Here is a 20,000-nt window from a genome sequence, read left to right on the forward strand (position 1 = left end):
AGATATGTTATCGAGTATCATTTAGAAAGTAACTGTTTGATAAATGATAGCCAGCATAGGTTCAGACGGAAACGTTCTTACGTGACTAACTTACTCGAATTCTACAACACAGTCATCTCGAATTATGACAAAAGAAACAATATAGATTGATATATCTAGACTTTGCAAAAGCTTTTGATACTGTCCCCCACGAAAGACTACTTACTAAATTAGCTTCACACGGAATAAGTGGTAGCCTATTAAGTTGGACTAGTAATTGGTTGAACGATCGAAAACAGTTGTTCTAAATGGCAAAACTTCTAGATGGAAAAATGTTACGAGTGGTGTTACTCAGGGTTCCGTTCTTGGGCCATTTCTATTCATAGTATATATAAATGACATAGACCATGGACTGAAATCTATTGTCTCCAAATTTGCTGATGATACAAAATTGTGCGGAATGGGAAATGATCACTTAAATTAATTAGATATTCAAGAAGATTTAGATAAACTACATCAATGGTCTGAAAAGTGGCTAATGAAATTTAACACAAGTAAATACAAGGTTATGCACATAGGTAAAAATAACAGTATGTACGATTACAAGTTATTTGGAAATTTACTTACAAAAGTGGATAGTGAAAAGGATCTCGGCGTAATTATCAGTAACCATCTCAAATTCTTATTTTCGTATTAAACTTGGTGAACAGGATAAAGCTTGGACGCCATATTATTTCTTTGTCGCGGCTCGTGCCGCTTAAATTCTTCTTATCGGCTTAAGAAACCTGCACAGCGAAGCTATAGCGATAATCCCATACCACACTCCTGGTCATATGGCCATTTCCCGAAGGTTGAGTGTGGTTTGAATTTTCCGCCAAAATCATCGGAAATTTAAAATTCCCGGCTCTGTGCAGGCATGCGCATTGTCGACCCCACCTCCCCCTCCCTATCCCCTCCCTTCTTACCCGGCTAGCTCGAGCCGGACGTCGCGTCACTTCAATGAGAAATGAAGGCTTCGCCTGTGGGAGGAGGGAGGGACCCTAAATCTGTGCAGGTTTCTTAAGCCGATAAGAAGAATTTAAGCGGCACGAGCCGCGACAAAGAAATATTATCGGCTGAAAGAAACCTGCACAGCGAAGCTATGCATGAGACGAGGACAGGTGGGAGAGGTGAAGCCTGAATCAAACCGTTATTACGTGTGTCTTTCCTATGGGAGACTTATTCATTTTATCACTCAGTAGAGGGGAGAAAGAAACGTCAAGTACCCACGCCGAAGAATGTGACATGCACAACATTGCACTGTTCACACAATGCGTAATAAATTATACGAAATTTGTATCCTGTTCAACGGTTCCTGGCCGCTCCCCACTCCTCGGTCGCCCTTTGCCCCCCTCCACTTTTTTGAGATGAGAGGGGTGGAGCCGTTTCCATGGCGACACATGGGACAGGGTCGACCGAGTGGTAGAGACACCGTGTCCCCAAGGGAGTCGTCGATGTCCAGTCCCTAGGTCCCGCTCCCGCTCCACAGAGTGGTGCGGAGAAACTCCAGCGACCGGCGTAGGGCCCCCGACCGAAGCCAGGGACGCAACAACCTGTGGAGTGCTGAGGGTATCGGCCCGGGCAGGGGTCACGCGGGAGAAGCAGTATGCTCCTGTCCGACCTCCCGTACCAGCCGTCGGCGCCCCAAGCGGCTCAGTGGAAGGGCCGGGGGTCGCGAAGTTGAGGGCCCCCCCCCCCCCCCACCGAACGAGGGAGGACGTGTGAGAGAATCACGCTAATATGGCGCAGGGGAGCACCCCGAAGGACGCTGACTGTGTCCCACTCAATCCCGAGCCAATAAAGTCTCTGTGTGGTAGCAAGGGCAGACCCGTCCCAGTCCACCCCGAACTCCACGTCCGCCAACACACTCAGAGCCACTGAGATGTCGGCCGATGCACCCTCCCCGGTGGGCAAATGCATCAACTAGCCGTCTAGGAACATGAGTGTGGAGACGCTTGCTTCCGTCCAACGTACGCCTACCACTCTCACTAGTTTCGTGAAGATCCTCGGGGTAAGCGAGAAACCGAAAGGGAGTATGCGAGGCCAAGTTCGTTTCCGAGCGACCTCGTCCGTGGGCGTTAGTCAAGAGGCTTCGTCCTGGGTGAAGACGTTCCCTGAGCGTCTCAACGAAGACGGGCCTGGACCCTCGGTATGTATCCAACTCACCCCAAGTCTTCCCGCGGGAAGTCCTCGAAGCCCGTGGCGAGCGTCTTCATCCAATAGTGTGCTATGGCAATTTGTGACGTCTCATCCCCCACAAGCGGACTTCTATATGTTTAATACCTAGTGACATCATGTGATTATACTGTGACGTCACCGGATTGATCATGGCGCCATAGGATCGTCTCGTGACGTCACAGGGACACAAATTGACGTCATAGGACTACATGGTGACGTCAATTTATCACAATGACGTCATCTTATCATACCGTGACATCACTGAGTCACAGTGAGCGTTGAAATAAATTTTGACATGGTAAAATTCTGGACCATCATGACTGTAGATTAAATTAAGTTGAATAGGAAAAGTCATGTTCATTTCGACCTAAGTCACAGTGAGCGTCGAAATTAATTTTAACATGGTAAAATTCTCGACCATCATGACTGTAGATTAAATTAAGTTGAATAGGAAAAGTCATGTTCATGTTGACCTGAGTCACAGTGGGCGTTGAATTAGTTTAACATGGTAAAATTCTTGACCATCATGACTACAGATTAGCTTAAGTTGAATAGGAAAAGTCATGGTCATTTCGACCTAAGTCACAGTGAGCGTCGAAATTAATTTTAACATGGTAAAATTCTCGACCATCATGACTGTAGACTAAATTAAGTTGAATAGGAAAAGTCATGTTCATGTCGACCTGAGTCACAGTGGGCGTTGAATTAGTTTAACATGGTAAAATTCTTGACCAACATGATTACAGATAGCTTAAGTTTAATAGGAAAAGTCATGGTCATTTCGACCTAAGTCACAGTGAGCGTCGAAATCAATTTTAACATGGTAAAATTCTCGACCATCATGACTGTAGATTAGCTCAAGTTAAATAGGAAAAGTCATGTCCATTTCCACCTGAGTCACGGTGAGCGTCGAAATTAATTTTAACATGGTAAAATTCTCGACCATCATGACTGTAGATTAGCTCAAGTTGAATAGGAAAAGTCATGGTCATTTCGACCTGAGTCCACAGTGAGCGTTGAAATTAATTTCAACATGGTAAAGTTTTTGACCATCATGACTATAGATTAGCTTAAGTTGTATAGGAGAAGTCATGTCGATTTCGACCTGTTTTTTTTTTTTTTCTTCTAGGTCAAGGGATTTTTTTTATGTAATTCCTAGCACTTCGCGCCAACTTAAACTGTACTATTTAAAACTGATTTTCCTCTTCTCATTACACTAAACGATTGTAGTTTCTTTGAACTAATTTATACTCATTTTAACTAACACTAGACTCCCTAAGTCTAAAGTTCTTTTGTGTTTTACTTGGGGGTGGAACATCAGGTAAGTCATCTTTAAACTCAAGCCAAGTGAAGTTGATAAGAGGTTGGCTGTGGCTCATGAGAAGGGCTGGGTGGCGATTTTTTTTTTTTTTTTTTTTTTTTTTTTTTTTAAGAAACCTGGAAGGAGGGTGGTGCCGTGAGGCGTTAGAAGACCATTGAAGCTCGGAGGTATGGGGCTGCCGAGGCCTGATGATCCTCGGGGAGCCACCCTCCGTATCATAAGACACGTCCCCTTGTCCTCCAAGAGGCCCGGGGTCTTACCACGGACGACTTGAGGACGTATGGGGAAAGGAGTACGAGTGGAAAAGGTCAAAGTCTACGCCTAGGTCCTGACTAAGTTAGTTATTAGGCGTTAAAGGACCATTATTGGTCGAAGGTATGGGGCTGCCGAGGCCTGATGACCCTCGGGGCGTCACCCTCCGTATCATAGGACACGTCCCCTTGTCCTCCGAGAGGCCCGGATTCTTACCACGTACGACTCGAAGACGTATGGGGAACGGATTACGAGTGGAAAAGGTCAAAGTCTACGCCTAGGGCCTCACAAAGGGAGCCATTAAGGCGTTAGAGGACCATTATTGGTCGGATGTATGGGGCTGCCGAGAGGCCTGATGGACCCTCGGGGGCACCCCCTCCGTACCATAGGACACGTCCCCCTCTCTTCCGAGAGGCCCGGGTTCTTACCGCGGACGACCCGAAGACGTATGGGGAACGGATTACGATCGTATAAGGACAAAGTCTACGCCTAGGGCCTGACGAAGCAAGCTATGAGGCTGTTAGAGGACCATTGATGACCGGAGGTTTGGGGCTGCCGAGAGGCCTGATGACCCTGGGGGGCGCCACACTCCGTACCATAAGACACGTCCCCCTGTCTTCAAAGAGGCCCGGGTTCTTACCACGGACGGCCTGGAGACGGGGACGTATTGCGATCGTATATGGTCAAAGTCTACGCCTAGGGCCTGAAACAAACCGTGAGGCAATAGAGGACCGATGATGGTCGGAGGTATGGCGCTGCCGAGAGGCCTGATGACCCTGGGGGGGCGCCACCCTCCGTACCATAAGACACGTCCCCCTGTCTTCCGAGAGGCCCGGGTTCTTACCACGGACGGCCTGAAGACGGGGACGGATTGCGATCGTATATGGTCAAAGTCTACGCCTAGGTCCTGATACAAACCGTGAGGCAATAGACGACCGATGATGGTCAGAGGTATGGCGCTGCCGAGAGGCCTGATGACCCTGGGGGGCGCCACACTCCGTACCATAAGACACGTCCCCTGTCCTCCGAGAGGACCCGGGTTGTTTACCAGGGACGGCTCGAAGACGGGGACGGATTGTGCTCGTATAAAATCAAAGTCGAAGAATGAGACAAACCAGCAGCCAAGCGGAAAGCGATAAAACTAACAGACGATTAACCAGCAGGAAACGGGACCGCCTGCTCCCATGTGGGCAGCGAGTTAACCACTCGGTTCCGTTTCCGCGATCTAAGTGACGCGACGTCCGGCTCGAGCTAGCCGGGTAAGAAGGGAGGGAGGGGGAGGTGGGGTCGACAATGCGCATGCCTGCACAGAGCCGGGAATTTTAAATTTCCGATGATTTTGGCGGAAAATTCAAACCACACTCAACCTTCGGGAAATGGCCATATGACCAGGAGTGTGGTATGGGATTATCGCTATAGCTTCGCTGTGCAGGTTTCTTTCAGCCGATAAGTGAGTCATGCACCGAGTATCTGCGTCAGTGGACCAAAGACAAGGATGGAGGCTGCTTCCCTTACTTGTGCCACGCTTTTACAGGATTAACCATAGATAAGTTGAAAGGTGGCACGTTTGATGGTCCTCAAATCCGTCAGCTCATCAGAGATTTTGAAAACTCACTGAACGAAGTGGACCTAGAAGCATGGAAGACTTTTGCTCAGGTCGCGAAGAACTTTCTTAGCAACAACAAGGCCAGGAACTATGCAGAACTTGTCACCAATATGCTGACTGCTTTCAGAAACCTTGGATGCAACATGAGCATCAAAATGCATTACTTATTCTTACATATGGGTCAGTTTCCTGAGAATCTGGGATCAATGAATGATGAGCAGGGGGAGAGATCCCATCAGGACAAAAGAGATGGATACCAGGTATCAGGGACGCTGGGATGCAGTCATGATGGCTGATTATTGTTGGACTCTGAAGAGAGACATCCATGCTTCTGAGCATTCGAGGGGTTTGAAGAAACGGAAGGTTATGCCTTGAATTTTGCACAATGACGACGTAATGCTCAATTTACATGTACTTACCTCTATCAATGTCTATCATTCAATTTACAGAAATTAAATTTTGTAACATTTAATAAATACATTATGTTAGAAAATTCTTTTCTTCTAAAAGCTTTTTGGGTGAGAAATATTAACGAAAATCAACTGATAATGTTACAAAAATGTAATCAATTTAGTCAGAAGATCGGATTTTTCAAAATCAATTTAGCATAAAAGCCTGACCTGATTGAGAAAAATGGATGTAATTTTTTGATTCAGCGGTGCAAAAGGGTCCTAATTCATTTGAAAAAACATTGACAACTTACATTTTTTCTACCCAGTGTAATCATTAGGTGCACCCGAGTACTTATATTTCTTATAAGCCTGTGTCTTTTTAGCAATACTTTTTTTTTTTTTTTTTTTTTTGCAAGCCATTTTGGGTGAGCCTGATTGGGGGGCGTCTGTCCTTAAACAGGATGTAAGTATGAATCATCTTAGTAAGTGTATTTTGAAATATTTCCCACATCTGATCTACAGGACTTTCGCTTAATTTAGCCTCCCATTTTGTAAGCTGAAACTCCTGACGTAATCCTATGAACTGAGCTTGACTAAAATCTGGTATTTTAGATACACAAGTATCTATTCTAATTTTTTTTTACCAGTTTGAATCTAAGTTGTGATCGCTATTTGCAATAGTTTCACCAATTTCTACATCGGTTATCATGCTTTCATGGGTAGTAATCAATAGATCGAGTAAGTTTCCATGTCTTGTGGGCTCTTTTACATGCTGAACTAAGTAATTGTTACCGAGAAAATCTATCAAGCGACTACCTATATGGCTATGTTCAAGGGTCATACAATCAATGTCAGTGAAATTGAAATCACCCATTTTCAATAAGTCCTGGTTGCAGAAACTAGACGGTTCTTGAAACAACATTTTATCGCCTGCTAATGATAATGTTTTTGGCCTATATATTACACGCACATTAAATTTTTGTACATTTGTTTGAGTTAATTCTACCCACAAACTATCATATGCATCCTGTTTTACTTTCTCTACAACACAGGCATGGGCATTGTTTTTAATATACAACAGAACACCTCCACCTTTCTTGTGGTTTCTATCAATATTAAATTCAGCTTCAAACTCTTTACCATTTAACCATGTCTCGATTATTCCTATCATATCGAGATTTTCACTTTTGACATACGCCTGTATTTCTTGGAATTTATTCCTAATACTACGAGAATTAAAATACATGAACTAAAGTCCTATGAACTGAGCTTTACTGAAATCAGGAATTTTAGATACACAAGTATCTATTCTATTTTTTTTAGCAGTTTGAATCTAAGTTGTGATTGCTACTTGCAATAGTTTCACCAACTTCTACGACGGTTAACATGATTTCGCGGCTAGTGATCAATAGATCCAGTAAATTTCCATGTCTTGTGGGCTCTTTTACACGCTGAACTAATTAATTGTCACCGGGAAAATCTATCAAGCGACTACCTATATGGCCATGTTCAAGGGTCATACAATCAATGTCAGTAAATTTGAAATCACCCATTATCAATAAGTCCCGGTTGCAGAAACTAGACAGTTCTTGTAAAAATAGCTTGTCGTCTGCTAATGATAATGTTTTTGGCCTATATATTACACCTACATTATTTTTTGTCCATTTGTGTGAGTTAATTCTACCCACAAACTATCATATGCATCCTGTTTCGTTTTCTCTAAAACACAGGCATGGACATTGCTTTTAACGTAAAACAGAACAGCCCCACCTTTCTTGTGGTTTCTATCCTGATGAAAGTGTTTAAATCTCGCAATATTAAATTCAGCTTCAAATTCTCCGCCATTGAATGATGTCTCGGTTATTCCTATTATATCGATATTTTCGCTTTTGACATACGCTGTATCTCTTGGAATTTATTCCCAATACTACTAGCATTAAATTACATGGTTTTAAGAAAATCGTGATTATATCTTTTTGACACGTTTTGAGTTTGAACACCATACCTTACATTATAATTTTGTTCTTTATTGACAACCTACTCTATATTGACAATTGGTCCTTCATTGACATTCAGTGGCTCATGGACATTTGCCCCATCACGGACATCTGGCCTCTCCCGGTCATCCGCTCTCTTATGTATACCTTGCCCCCTCCGTCACCGCGTCCCACACCGGTCACCCGTCCTTCATAGGCATTCTGTCCGACATCACTTCCTAAAATTATATTCTGTCCTCCACGGACATTATGTCCTACCGCGATATTTTGTCCTCCACTCTCCTTATATCCCATCATGATATTTTGTCCTTCATTATCATAACATCCCATCGTGATATTTTGTCCTTTGACATTACATCCTAATGTAATATTTTGTCCTCTTCCGACATTATATCCTAAAATGGTGTTACGTCCTACACTGACATCTTGCTCTACATTATTTCTATGCCCTACTCTATTTTCCTCAATACCCTTTGAGTTTCTACCCCTTCCCTTTGAGTTTCTACCCCCACAAAAAAAAAAAAAAAAAAAAAAAAAAAAAAAATCATTACAAACTCCCACAGTGAGGTTTGTAAGAACATCTTTGCCCCTGCGGGTAAGGTGGATCCCATCAGAATCATAAAGATCATGACGCCTGGAAAAGAGATTCCAAGGATCAAGAAAGTGGTATCCCAGTTGCGTGCATAATTGTGACATCCTCTCATTGATTTCTATGGTTCTACTGTTCCAACACGAACCAGCCTAGATCCTCGGGAGGATCCCACAGACTACGTGACGGCTCCCACGTTCCTTCATCTCCTGAAGGAGGACCTTGTAATTCCGAACAAGTTCCTCTGATCTCATCCTACCCACATCGTTACTTCCCGTATACAATCATAACCGTGTTACTCCGCCTTTGCTCCCTGATGGTCTGGGTACAATCGGCAATTCCATGGCCCGGTTGACATACAAGCTTGCAACGTCGTTTAGTCTTCCGCTGCAGAATGTTGTCATAGCCTCGCACCATGGAGTCCCCCGCCACCAAGAACTCCTGATTTTCAGCCACCTCATCTTCCAGCAGAGCAAAACGATTGGCTAGAGCCAACGGTTGCTCTGCAGGGCACCCGCTTACCGAACGCGGGCTCGACAAACGGGACCCCACGGAGTGCCACTTGCCCACGGCAGTGGCAGAAGTGAAAGAGTTGGACCGCTCTTTGGATTGTGGAGAGGATTCACTCTTCTTACAGAGCGCATTCTTGAGAGGACGAATTTCCTCCTCACACTTCCTGAGACGGTCCTTCAGGTTCACATAACCTTCACAAGCCATTTCGTTTCTCCTTCGGCAATATAAACAGCAAAGAGAAAATATAAACCATAAAAAAGAAAAAAGGTCACTAAATAAACTAAATATACGTAGCTTACTCTGCTTACCTTATACTATCATTCCTACCTCTGGAGTACAGTAATAGACTACTGTTTTGGTTCTAAATTACTAGAACACTGCACTTTATCTTATACCTGTAACTGTATAGCGCTATACGTATACAATTACAAAAAAAACACAACACAATCATTTGTCACTATTCGAAGATATAAACTTCACAGGAAGTAATAACCTTAACAAGAAGTATTTGATAGCTAGTGTCTCGGCAGCAAACGAGTTCTCTAGCTGAGGTCACGGAGCAGGCTGAGCTGAGGTCACGGAGCAGACTGAGCTGAGGTAACGGAGCAGATTAGCTGAGGTCACGGAGCAGACTGAACTAAGGTCATGGAGCACACTCTAAGCTGAGGTCACGGAGCAGACTAAGGCTAAGATCACGGAGCAGACTGAAGTTGAGGTCACAGAGCAGAATCTAGCTGAGGTCACGGAGCAGCCTGAAGCTGAGGTCACAGAACAGACTCTAGCTGAGGTCACTTTCTTTTCTCTGTCTGATTTTAATGGCTTTCCGTAGTGATGTCCCTAGCATGCCCTCTGGGTACCTTAGGGACCTGAATGCAGCGGTCATAAATTTAATTTCTTCCTGTAAATGCTCCTCGCTGCATATTCTAAGAACCCTAAAATAAAACCCAATAATGATTCCTGATTTAGTCTTTTCGTCATGTGCACTGAAGTAATGAAATCGTCCTTGTTTGTCGGTTTGCGGTATACTTTGAACCTAGCGCTGGCGTCCGATCTGATGATGACAGTGTCTAGGAAAGGTAGGGGACCATCGGTTTCTTCCTCTATTGTGAATTTAATTCTGTCGTCTACGTCGTTCAGTTGCTCTAGTAGCTTCTTGTGTTGGCTGTTTTGTGTGTAATGAAGAGGATGTCGTCAACATAACGGTACCACTTGGAGTTATCGGGGATGATATGTAGAAAATATTCACTTTCCAATGTTTCCATGTAGAGCGATGCTGCCACCGCACTCAATGGAGACCCCATTGGAAGTCCTTCATGCTGTTTATATTCTTGATTGTTAAAAGTAAATTATCCAAATTTTATGCATTTTTCTATTAACTCCAAGTAGTCACGTTTGTTGATGGGTAAGTTGTCGGTGTCAATGTGCTTTACTGTCTCTTTAACAGCCCGAAGGGCACCATCTATTGTTACGTTAGTGTAGAGAGAAGTAATATCGAATCTTATCAGTCGTTGGTCTGTGAATTCAATTGTGTTCAGTCTTTCTATTAGGTCGATAGAGTTCTTGAGTTGCGTTCCGCTAATGCTTCCTAAGGATGATGAAAGGGGTTTGGCCGATTGCTTGGCTAGCCTGTGTGGTGCGCTTCCTATGCCAGAAGTGATAGGTCGGAGGGGAATGCCTGGTTTGTGAATTTTAGGAAGTCCTTTCATAATGGATTTGTTGGGCCTTCATCCAGGTGGTGGAGGAGTCTTTTCCCCTTTTCCGTTTTCTTAAGGATTCTCCTGACGTTAGTGTTGAACCTCTTGGGTTCTTCATTGGCTGTACCGTTCCGTTGTCAGGAGTTATTAATAGGTTTTATCTTAGGGCTTTTAGAATATGCAGCAAGGAGTATTTACAGGAAGAAATTAAACACATAATCGCTGCATTAAGGAACCTAAGGTACCCAGAGGCTTGCTAGGGACATCACTACGGAAAGCCATTAAATCAGACAGAGAAAAGAAAGTGAAGAGAGGCCGGATTTACAATACCTCGTGGTTCCTAACTCTGACCACTCTCACATGCTTTCCAAGACGCTGAGACAGCCTTGACTTATCATAGTAAATGGCACAGGAAAGAAAACAGGACACTTAATAAAAAAAAAAAAAAAAAAAAAAAAAAAAAACGAATAGTGACGGTAGCATCGTCTACAAAATTCCCTATAATGGATACGACAATGCATACTACGGTGAGACATACAGAGGACTTAACAGTAGACTCAAGAAACACAAAGCGGACGTTAGACACCACCGAGAAACAAACGCTCTTGTTAACCACATAGACACAGAGGGACTCCTACCAAATTGGGAGGGATCCACTATTCTAGCCAAAGGTCTATACAAGAAACAAAGGAAAGTAATTAAATCTCTTTACACTGACAATTACAAAAACAGACTTGAAATGGACAAAATCCACCTCGACACTTGCCCTCCAAAAATGGCTTCCCAGACCCCCCTGACTCTAAGTAGATACCTTCCCTCACGTCCCTAACCTCACCACTTTTACTCACCCTTTCTAGCTTTCTTCCTTTTACTTTATAAAATTTTCTTATATCGTGCTACCATATTTCTATCTATTTCACATGCCATCAAATCACACATCCTCCATTATTTCTACTTTGCTCCTTTCACCACATTCAGCATTTTTATTATCAACATTATTAACATAATTATTACATTACTATTATCATTATTGTATTATTATTATTACTATTATTATTATTGTATTATTATTATTATTATTATTATTATTATTATTATTATTATTATTATTATTATTATTATTATTATTATCATTGTTATTATTACCATTATATTATTATTATTATTATTTTTATTACTATTATTATCATTATTATTATTATCATTATTATTATTACTGTTGTTGTTGTTGTTGTTAATATTATCATAATTCTTATTGATATTACCATTATCATTATTGCTTGCATTATAATTATTATTGCATTTGTTCATTGTTACAATAAGTATGTAATGTCCACACTTGTCGCCAACTGGCAACACGGAGAGATAGTGAGGTCCCCCTCTTGTGTAAATGCCCATAGTTCATTTTGTACACCATTTCTTTGAAAAAGCATACCTGCGAAACTAGTCAGGAATAAACTTAGACTAAGACTCCTGTATTTCCTACTCACACACACACACACACACACACACACACACACACACACACACACACACACACACACACACACACACACGCCTATATATATATATATATATATGTATATATATATATATATATATGTATATATATATGTATATATATGTATATATATATATGTATATATATATATATATATATATATATATGTGTGTGTGTGTGTGTGTGTGTGTGTGTGTGTGTGTATGTGTGTGTAAATATATACATTGTATAACACGTAAGATTGTGGCTGCTTTCGCATAATCGGATATATGAACAAAGTCACACAGAAACACACAACTATGTTATGTTTATCTGAACACACCGCCACACCTGGTGAAGCGAGGGAGTGGAGCATCAGCCGGGGCAGCAGCATTGTCTCGCCTTGGCGATGATGCGGCTAATGCGGCCACTTAAGTCAGTCTCTGATGCCTTGACTTGGCACCACAGCTGTAAAGGCTAGGGTCTCTGCGTTTGAGCAGTGAGGCCGGACATCGTACTTCTTTATCTCGGTGCAAAGAGTCACCGAGGGAACCTATTTGTATTTCCTATCAACACCTCCAACAGCGTAATACAATCTTCCAGACACGATCCTGAACCATGATCTACGAGAAGTTTGCAAACAAATGTTTTCCTCTTGTTTTATTAATTTGATCTGTCTTACAACAAAATGCAATCCCTAATTATAATGGGACTACTGAGTATAGAAATATATCAAATACTCAACAAAGAAATAACAATTTGCAGAACTACAATGTATCGTGAGTGTCCGCAGAGGTCTATCTCTATTACTCGTGAGGGAGGAAGCCAGCTAAGGCATGCAACCAACCCCTCCCACCCATCCATCACCCAATTGCTTCCCTTTTATCTCAGCTTCTTGTGGATGAAGGGCCCTACTGCTCCCTGCCCATTGCCCGGGTCTGAAGCAATGCAGCAAGACACGGCAATAGTGCTTCAAATTGCGTTATTAGTGACGGCAGGTGATTATATTCAGCACATTTTGTCCATGACTCGGACCTTCATTGAATAAAACCCTCTTCCGGGAGTTATATCCTAAGCTCACATCGTCTGTCACTGTGTAGTGATCCAATGGGTTATCTATGATGTGTGGGTGTGGTTTAACCCAACCACGTTTACTGTAAAGAAGGAAGGGCCATTGGCATATATTGTGTTAATGTTCCCAAAGAGTAACAGTGCATTAACATGATATATTAACTCCATCACAGCCTAGAGGGTGTCACGGTGATAAATCGCTGAAGGTGGGAGATGAACGTTACAATCAGTGCATAATCACAGCTATGATCTACTAATGTGAAAGTTGGTAAGCAGTGCACATGCGGGAATGACGAAGTCACTGTAAGGAATAAAAAACAGGAAGAGGGGAAGCTATAGGCAAGAGGTGAACGTTATAAGCATTGCATAATCACAGCTATGATTTACGAATGTAAAAGCTGGAAACTGACGAAGGCGGTAGAGATAAAACTAAGCAGTGCACAGATAGGAATGACGAATTCACTGCAAGGAACAATTCTAAATAAAGCAGGAAGAGGGCAAATTAGGCAAGAGATGAACGTTACAATCAGTGCATAATCACAGCTATGATCTACGGATATGAAAGCTGGAAACTGAAGAAGGCGGTGGAAATGAAAATAAGCAGTGCACAGACAGGAATGACGAAGTCTGCAAGGAATAATTAAAAAAAAAAAAAAAAAAAAAAAAAAAAAAACAGGAAGAGGGCTAGTAAGGCAAGAGAGCAGACTAGAGTGAAATGCAGTGCGGAGGCGATAAAAGAGGGAAAATGAAACTAGACCGGAAAAATGAGAAAGGAGGATGTCAGATGGAGCGTGTTATTGACTGGGCGCCGTGAATTGGGGAGCGTGGAAGAGGCAGACAAAACGAGATCGATATCTTGTAGGTTTTGCATGGCACAGGTTGGGTGAACAAGCTTTGGACAACAGAATGAAACTAATTACTGTCTTCAAACTATAAGAACCACCCTTGACTACGCTTCCACATTATGCAGTAGTTCCCAACAATCAACAAAACGAACATAAACACTTTACGAACAATACAAAATAGAATAAAGTTGAGAATAATAAGAGGATGCACCAAAACTACCCACAATGGAACCCCTACACACAGACACTAAAATCTTCTCCATAGACCATCACATGAAAATGATAGATACACAGATCTATGATAGAACCCTAAACACCACCCACCCATCTTATTAAATCACACAAGGACCACCGGCTGTAGGTTAAAAAAATACTACTCCAACATATACAACATACTACCTCTTGCATGAGTATTACCTGGTACATCTACACACACAAAAAAGAAAAAAAAAAGAAAAAAAAAAAGCATTCACACTCAAATCATGGAAAAACAAGCTTTCCAAGATAGACCACCAAACTCAAATACTCCAACACCCCTCAGACATAAGCCCAACGAAAAACCCTTCTCAAGAGAAGTAAGAACTACACAGCATGGGTCAACCAGGGGTAGGTCGTGTGCAACTAATAATTGATCCTTTTACACTAATGTCTACAAGGCAGCAAATAACAATGATAGTTACGATGTTATATACCTTGACTTTAACAAAACGTTTGACAACGTATGAATGGATTAGAGCATGGATTAGTGACAGAAAACAACGGGTCACCATTAACGGTGTAAAATCCAAATGGGGCTGTGCTACTAGTGGAGTTCCCTCAGTTTTGGGTTCCTTATTGTTCATTATGTATGTAAACGACTTGGACAATGATATCAATATGATGTTGGTAATTTTGAGGGCGACACTAAAATAAGACGCCATAATAGGCCGGGGGAAGATGCTGGGATACTGCAGTAGGATGTTGATAAACTGTTTGCATGGTCGGAGAAATGGCAAATGGATGTCAATATATCAAAGTGCAGTGTGTTAAACGTAGGATTAGTGCCAGGGATAGGTCTAACAGGGCATTAGGATTTATTGCTAGGATGATTACAAACAAAAGTGCAGAGGTAATCATTAAAATCTATTTGGCCATAGTTAAACCCATCCTTAAATATGGGGTGCAGCGTTGGTCTCTGTCCAGTAGAATGGATATTACTTCACTAGAATCAGTACAGAGGAGAATGGCAAAAATTATACATGGGCTCAGGAATTTACCATACGAATACAGGCTTTGACACCTTAACTTACATTCTTGGGAAAGACAGTGTTCGGGGTGATATAACAGAGGTATTCAAATGGGCCAAGGGTTTTGACAAGGGTGATGCAGGCAAGGTCCCCATGTTAAGACAACAGGGCAAGACTCGTAATAACACATTTAAATTGGACAAGTTTAGGTTTAAGAAGGAAATTGGCAAGAATTGGTTTAACAACATTGTGGTTAACGAGTGGAATAAATTTAGTAACCATGTACGAAATAACTGGTTGCTTTACGAGAAGATTAGATATCTGTATGGATAGGGATGACAGGTGGTAATTGACATGGAACTGTCTCGTGGAGGCCATATGGTCCTTTGCAGCCTCTCCAACTTTTATGTTCTTATGTTCATGGCGCCATCCAACACTAAAACAGTACCAGCACACAATAGGCCCGGCCACAGAATCAGAGTGTAGATAACACGCAGAAGACACTGAAAACTTCAGTCTACAATGGCCCACACTAACAATTCCTAGACAACGATATAATCTTTGAGTGACTTATGGGTCCACCCGGTGGCTGTAGCCGGTTTCCTGGGAACTGTGGGTCTCCTGCAAGAGACCTGGCGCAACGGATAGGTTGACTGATTGGTACCACATTACTTTCCTAGTAAATAAACTAAACAGAAACTAAAATGTAACAACCATACTTTTTTTTGCGTTTTAAATCACATAATTTTCTAGTAAAATATACAACAGAATTCAGAGTCCATTAATCATTAGGTGTTTTTACGTTGTAAATCACTTGTGCTCAATATGATAAACTTCACCGACAAAAACTTGTTGATCACTGGCACGTTACTTTTGTAGTCAACCGGACCTCCCACAAGAAGGGAAAAACCCTAGATGGTCGAAAAGTGTGTCTAAAGGTGGCAGCACACTAGGTTAGCATGCTACTTGCTCGTGCTACTTTATTTGAGTAGAAACGACTTCGGTTACAATATTCTAGGCTTCCGTAAGATCATCTAAACAATGTGTCTAACATGCGTATTGCTTTAACTTCTTTTAGTTCGTCATTCAGTTTCTCACTGTAAGACGCAAGTGTAATTTGATATTTGGAAAATTGAAAAAATCATAATCGAAGTCGTTTTTACTCAAAAGAATGACAAAAAACCAGTAGCATGCTAGTGAGAAATGCCTAGTGGGCCGCCATCTTACACTTTACAACTTAAAATTATTTGTTTTATTACTTATACTTGGTCTCTGTACCACAGATGGCGGGTTCCCGTCGCCAGCTGTCATGGCGGGCACGACACCGGAGCATTAAGCTCAAAGAAGGTAGCAAGAAGGTGGCAGTCACCTGCTTGGGGGATCTCCTCACCACCAAACTCATCCCCATCAAATTCACCTTCTTCATCATTATGGGAGGTGAGTCAGGCCGCAGGTCGGAGATGGCGCGTGTTGTAACTCTCCCCAAACTTTGGGAAAATGAGGTTCACCTTCTTCATCATCATCATGGGAGGTGAATCAAGTCGTAGATCAGATGTGGCGCGTATGTTGTAACTGTTTAAAAACTCTGGGAAAATGAGGTTCTTCTTCATCATCATCATGGGGGGTGAGTCACGTCAGAGGTAGCGTTTGTGTTGCAACTGTTCATAAACTTTGGGAAAATAAGGTTCACCTTCTTCTTCATCATAATGGGAGGTAAGTCAGGTTGCAGGTTACACGAGGCTTTAACTGATCCTGATCATTGGGAAAATGAGGTTCACCTTCATCATTATCATAGAAGGTGAGTCAGGTCGCAGGTGGCGCGTGTGTTATAACTGTTGATAAATTTTGTGAAAATGAAGGTCAGCTTTTTCATAATGATGATAAGTAAGTTAGTCTGCAGTTTGTAAGGGGTCACCTGTGGTGTGACTGCTCTAAATGCCTTTGGCGTCATCATCGGAGGTGAGGGTACAATTGTGTTACGACTGTTCCGAATGAGGTCCTTCGTCCTAAGATTGGTGCCCCTTCACTGAATTAAGGTCATCTCTGAACTTACCTTGACCTTGCCCTGATTTTTTGTTTTTAACTATGTCTTCGTCAGCAACGTCGTGCCTTTCGTACGTGACCCTCCAGATGAAAGCGCTGGGCCTCACAGTGGAGGAGGCGGGCATCATCTACTCCATCACCCCAATCATCCCTATCTTCGCCCCCTTCTTCGCTGGCATCATCGCCGACAAGCTGGGCAACTTCCGGGTAAGTACTGTAGTCTCGAATTCGCGTCGTTGTCCCGTCAATCAGTTAATCAGTCAGTCAAATCCAACACTCAATTCATTCATTCATCCATCAATCAACCAATCAATCAGTCAACCGATTGCAAGTTCCAGATGGTGTCAATCAGTCATTCAATTAGTGCAGTCAATCACTCAGTGAATGAATAAATGAATGAGTAGATGGATGAATGAAGTTCAGTGTAATGAAAAGAGTATTGATACAGATCCATGGGAAACGGGTGAAGGCATGGCGAGCACTATGTTGACAATGGATTTTATGGTTTCATCATATGTCCTCCACATTTCCAGTTGTTTCTGGCAATGACAGTGGCACTCAGCGGCCTCTCGGCACTCATCTTCCTGGTCATCCCCCCGGCGCGGACCACCCCTAAGTATTCTCCAAAGCTCTCCTTTAGTCTCACCTGCCAAGGAAACTTCATTCTCACGCCAAATATGGCTAACGAGAACTGCAAGTTCTACAACAAGACAGTGATCATTAACACCCTCAACGTTAACAAGTGCGGGTACCAATGCGACTCGCCGGTGCTTGCCTATCCAGAGAACCTGCATAAGAAGATGAACAAGCTAAAGTTCCGATTGGACGAGGGGAAGACGGTTCGGTATATATGTGAAATCGACGGGAAGGTCCCTCAAACGGCTCAAAAGTGCTTCCGGACCAACCTGAATAAGACAAAGGCCTACGAGAACATGCCCGAGACCTACAAGATGAGGAACGTCATTCTTGGCCTTACCTCGATAGATTTACGGAATCCAAGGGTCGAAGTGGCGTCCAACCAGTACACTATGGCGGCGGAGGACCTCAAAGCTTTTGAGTGCACAAAGGGGAAAATTCCGAAGACCGTGAGCCTCACCAAGATCTCCTTCGGCGGGGAGACGGATTTAGACCCGAAAGCTGAGCCGGAGAAGGTGGCTTGCCACCTCCACTGTGAGGCCTCCGTTCCTCACAACCTGACCTGCGAGGACCGACCCCACAGTATCGAGCATAACGTGGCCTTCAGCTTCTGGCTCTACGTTGTGGCCCGCATCATCAACACCGTCATGATAGGGCTGACGTATACACTGTTCGAGTCGGCTGTGGTGGCCGTTCTTAAGGAATACGGCTACGACTACGGCCTCCAGAGGGTATATGGCTCCGTAGGGGCTATGGTCTTCGCCCCCCTCACAGGGTTCCTCATAGACGAGTTCGGAAAAGGAGGAAGTCATACGGACTATTAGTAAGCAATTCTGATTCATGTTTCCGTTCTTAAGTGTAGTGGTTTTCGACCTGTTTTCTCGTGTACCCCATATTTATGTATTGCTGTTATTTAACCTCCTGGAGATCACTTCGACACTAAATAGAAATGTTACACCACCCTCACACCTTGTAGATATCATCATCCTACTTTAACTCACATTTATTTTCTGCTTCTTGCTCTCATATATCATCCTTAAATACACCACAAATTGCTTCAGTCTACCATCCGACTCACCTACAAGCGCACTGTCATCCGCAAACAACCACTGACTCATCTCACATTTTCCGTCACTCTTACTAAGTAGTTTCAAGCCACTGCTTAGCACCCTCGGGTTTACTCCCTGACCATCTCATCCATATGCACGTTGAACAACCATGGCGGCATTTCACAACCCAGGCGCAGTCCCACGTTCACATCAAACTACTCATTCTTTCCATTCCCTACCCTCACACAAGCTCTACTGCCCACGTAAAAAAAAAGATGACTTCTTTTAAGAGATTTCCTCTTATACTACGCATCTGCAGCGTATTCTATAACGTCTATCAACCCTGTAATATGCCTTTTCTAAATAGATAAGAAGACATCCTGCCTCCAGGTATTGCATTGCTTTCTTGATCCCCTGAATTCCTCGACTTTTTTCTGTCAAGTTTTAGATGAAAAAACAAAAAAACAAAAAAACAAAAAAAAAAACAGTGCTAAGTTGTCATTCACTTCCACAATATCAGTCACACGTGCCTTTCTTCTGGGACCTGCACAGCCATCCATCCATAATTTTGTTACAAGTCCCAGGAAACCCCTGGCCCCTCACCCACCAAACACTTCTACAGAAACAGCTGCGTTCTTGTTTACTCCTCCCACATCATCAGTTTCCTCTTCCACTGCACATTGAATCCCTTCCAAAGTCAGAGCTTTAAATCTTGATTTCCTTCCACATCAGTTTCCCCTTCTGCTGCACCGTGAATCCCCTCCGAAGTCAAATATTTAAGCCTTGATTTCCTTCCACAGCATCAGCTTCCTCTTCTACTGCGCCTTGAAGATCTTCTGTGCTCTCCTCCTGCTCACGGTCAACCTAGACTTCAAGGCCCCGTCACCCTCGATCTGTAGGAACATCGGCAGCCTCCTGCGCAACATCGAGGTGCCTCCCCTTATCTTCAGCGTCGTTATATCAGGTAAGCCAACTCCTCCCATTCCCTCACTCACACCCCTCCTCTCTCCCCTCTCTACGCCTTCCCTCTGTCTCTCTTTCTTTTCATTTGTCTCTCTTTCTTTCTCATTCTATCTTTACTTCTTTCTCA

At 42.9% G+C, this 20,000-nt stretch overlaps 1 protein-coding gene across 1 annotated transcript in view; it reads left to right on the forward strand.

The window, feature by feature from the left end:
- Window positions 1–20,000, forward strand: part of LOC143028364 (major facilitator superfamily domain-containing protein 6-B-like) — a 58,076-nt gene that overhangs the window by 26,679 nt on the left and 11,397 nt on the right. Inside the window, exons 2-5 of the mRNA XM_076190330.1 lie at window positions 16,466–16,619; window positions 17,281–17,432; window positions 17,759–18,684; window positions 19,711–19,874. Coding sequence (XP_076046445.1) covers window positions 16,466–16,619; window positions 17,281–17,432; window positions 17,759–18,684; window positions 19,711–19,874 — 1,396 coding nt within the window. The remainder of the gene's footprint in view (window positions 1–16,465; window positions 16,620–17,280; window positions 17,433–17,758; window positions 18,685–19,710; window positions 19,875–20,000) is intronic.

Source organism: Oratosquilla oratoria, chromosome 9 (genome assembly GCF_046742065.1).
Source record: "Oratosquilla oratoria isolate Oo_2021 chromosome 9, ASM4674206v1, whole genome shotgun sequence".
NCBI classification, from domain to species: Eukaryota; Metazoa; Arthropoda; class Malacostraca; order Stomatopoda; family Squillidae; genus Oratosquilla; species Oratosquilla oratoria.